At 62.8% G+C, this 3049-nt stretch overlaps 2 protein-coding genes across 2 annotated transcripts; one reads left to right on the top strand and one right to left on the bottom strand.

Annotated features, from left to right (window-relative positions):
- The first annotated feature begins 6 nt into the window (after positions 1-6).
- LOC113941912 (cdc42 effector protein 2-like) lies at positions 7-3043 on the top strand. The gene is given in 3 exon segments (XM_027633046.1): positions 7-1330; positions 1332-1892; positions 2719-3043. Coding segments are annotated over 2 exon segments (939 nt in total). The 5' UTR covers positions 7-940; the 3' UTR covers positions 1881-1892; positions 2719-3043.
- LOC113941911 (vegetative cell wall protein gp1-like) lies at positions 2129-2855 on the bottom strand (the record flags this gene model as incomplete). Its single annotated transcript, XM_027633045.1, has 1 exon — positions 2129-2855. A coding segment is annotated over one exon (727 nt), but the record flags the coding sequence as incomplete, so codon positions are not given.
- Positions 3044-3049: the final 6 nt, after the last annotated feature.

Genomic DNA, 3049 nt, shown 5'->3' on the forward strand with positions numbered 1-3049 from the left:
TTCCCACCTTCCCGAGGCTCATTCCCACCTTCCCGAGGCTCATTCCCGCCTTCCCACCTCGCTCCGGGATCTCCGGCGGCCTCGGGAGCGACTCCGGCTGTGGCGGCACCGGCGCGGGTCTGTGAGGGGGGGAATGGGGGAAAACAGGGAATTCTGAGGGAACACACCCTGTTTCCAGGGAAAACACAGGGATTATTCCCTAAAAAGAGGGGCTGAGGGAGCGGGAGGTGGGATCGGAGCACTCGGGTGCTTCCGGCCTCGGGAGCGTCTCCGGTTGTAGCGGCACAAAATTGGATCTGGGACGGGATTTGTCGGCACCGGGAGGAGGGAACGGGGGGAAAATAGGGAATAAAGAGGGGAAATGCCCTAAAAATAGGGAATAATGAAGGAACATGCCCTGAAAATAGGGAATAATGAGGGAACATGCCCTAAAAATAGGGAATAACAAAGGAACATGCCCTGAAAATAGGGAATAATGAGGGAACATGCCCTAAAAATAGGGAATAATGAGGGAACACACCCTGAAAATAGGGAATGCTCCCTAAAAAGAAGGAATAAGGGAGCGCTGGCTGGGATTGGACCCCCGAGCTGGTTCTGGAAGGTGAACTGGGATCTTCCCTCCCTGGGGGTGTTCCCATGACATTTTTAGGGATAAATCCTCCCCCGGATTCCTGCGGCTCTTTGGCCCCGGGCAGGGCGGAATTCCAGCCGGGAACATCCCAGAGTGTCACATCCCGGGGCGGCTCCGCTCTCCTGACCCTGAGCTCCTAAACGTGGGAATGCTCCCGGATCTCCGGCTCTGCCCGGGCCTTTCCCGCCCCTCAGAGCCCATCCCGAGGCCCCGAGCACCTGGATTTCATTCCCGGCTCATTTTGGTGCCGGTGCCGCGGCCGGCGAGCCTTGGACGGGGAACAGGGAATGCCTGGAATTCATTCCCGGGATGTGTCGACGTCGAGGATCCTGGGATGTGCCGGAACTCGGCTTTAACCATTTTCCTCCTTTTTCCGCTCATTTTGCAGGTGGTTTTAGTGGGTTGGGTTGGGTTGGGTTGGGTTGGGTGTCCAACCCTGGCACCGCCACGGCCACCAAAGGTCTGGAATTCATTCCAGATGCCGAGGATCCCGGGATGTGCCGGAACTCGGGTTTCACCATTTCCCCCCTTTTCTCTCCCGTTTTCCAGGCGGTTCCGGCCCCGCCGGCGCCGAGGCCGCGCCCGCCGCGGGCCGGGGGCGGCGCCATGGCCACCAAGGTGCCGATCTACCTGAAGAGGGGCAGCCGGAAGGGCAAGAAGGAGAAGCTGCGGGACATCCTCTCCTCGGACATGATCAGCCCCCCCCCTCGGCGACTTCCGCCACACCATCCACGTGGGCAGCGGCGGCGAGAGCGACATGTTCGGGGACACCTCCTTCCTGCAGGGCAAGTTCCACCTGCTGCCGCGGCACGGGGGCGGCGCCGGCGGCGTCGCGGGCGGCGCCGAGTTCTCCTTCTCGCGCACGGCCACCATGAGCGCGGGCGAGGCGGCGGCGCCGTCGCCGCTGCTCAAAAACGCCATCTCGCTGCCCGCGCTGGGGGGGCCGCAGGCGCTCACCCTGCCCCCGGCGCAGGCCCCCCCGAAGCCCCCGCGCCTGCACCTCGACGAGGCCCCGGCGGCGGCAGAGCCGGGCGGTGAGGCCCCGGCGGAGGAGCCCCCCCGGCTCGCGGCGCCCGCCAACGGCTTCGCCGACGGGGAGGAGGAGCCGCCCTTCCTGTCCCACGCCGGGTCCCTGCTGTCCCTGCACGTGGACCTGGGGCCCTCCATCCTGGAGGACGTGCTGCAGGTCATGGACAAGCACCAGGCAGAGAGAGGGGGCGGCGGCGCCGTGACGGAGACGCCGACGTGAGGGAAGAGCCGGGTGAGGAGACGGGGAGGGGGTGACGGTGGAGATGGAGGTGATGGAGGTGATGGTGGAGGTGGTGATGGTGACAGTGGTGACAGTGGTGATGGTCATGACAGTGGAGATGATTGTGATGGAGGTGACGGTGGAGACGGAGGTGACAGTGGTGATGGTGATGATGGTGGTGATGGAAGTGATGGTGGTGGTGATGATGATGATGGTGATGATGATGGTGGTGATGGAGGTGATCATGGTTATGGTGGTGATGGAGGTGATGGAAGTGATGGTGATGATGATGGAGGTGACAGTGGTGACAGTGGTGATGAAGGTGGAGGTGACGGTGATAATGGTGCTGATGGTGGTGACAGTGGTGATGGTGATGGAGGTGACAGTGGTGGAAGTGATGGTGCTGATGGTGATGGTGGTGATGGTGCTGATGATGCTGGAGGTGCTGGAGATGACAGTGGTGGAGGTGATGGTGATGAAAGTGGTGATGGTGCTGATGGAGATGGAGGTGCTGGAGGTGATAATGGTGGAGGTGCTGATGGTGCTGGTGATGGTGCTGGAGGTGCTGGTGATGCTGGTGCTGATGGTGCTGGAGGTGATGGTGCTGATGGTGATGGTGCTGATGGTGATGGTGCTGATGGTGATGGTGATGGTGGTGCTGGTGATGCTGGTGCTGGAGGTGCTGATGGTGCTGATGGTGCTGGAGGTGATGGTGCTGGAGGTGCTGATGGTGCTGATGGTGCTGGAGGTGCCGGTGGCAATGGTGGTGCCGGTGATTTCGGGGGCTCTCTCACCGTGGCCCCCGAGTTCCAGCCGCTCCCCCCGTTCCCTCCGGCAGATCCCGCCGTGCCAACGCCAGGAGGGGCTTTGTCCTCGGCCCCCGCGGATTCCGGACGTTCCCTCCACGTTTTGGGGAGAACCCCAACGCTCCCCCCTCTCCACCCGCCCTCCCCCGGGAACGGGGCGTGTCCGTGTCTGCCGGAATTCCCGGATTTCGGAGGTTCCCAACCCCCCCGGATCGTCGGGACGTTCAACCCGCGGCTTCACAGGATTCCTCGGGAATGCCGCCCACCGGGACGGCTCCGGCGGGAAGAGGCTCCACGGGGCTTTGCCAGGCTGGGCTTTGCCAGGCTGGGCTTTGCCAGGCTGGGCTTTACTGTTGGGCTCTG

This window comes from Corapipo altera, unplaced genomic scaffold (assembly GCF_003945725.1).
Source record: "Corapipo altera isolate COAL_440 unplaced genomic scaffold, ASM394572v1 60856, whole genome shotgun sequence".
Taxonomy (NCBI): Eukaryota; Metazoa; Chordata; class Aves; order Passeriformes; family Pipridae; genus Corapipo; species Corapipo altera.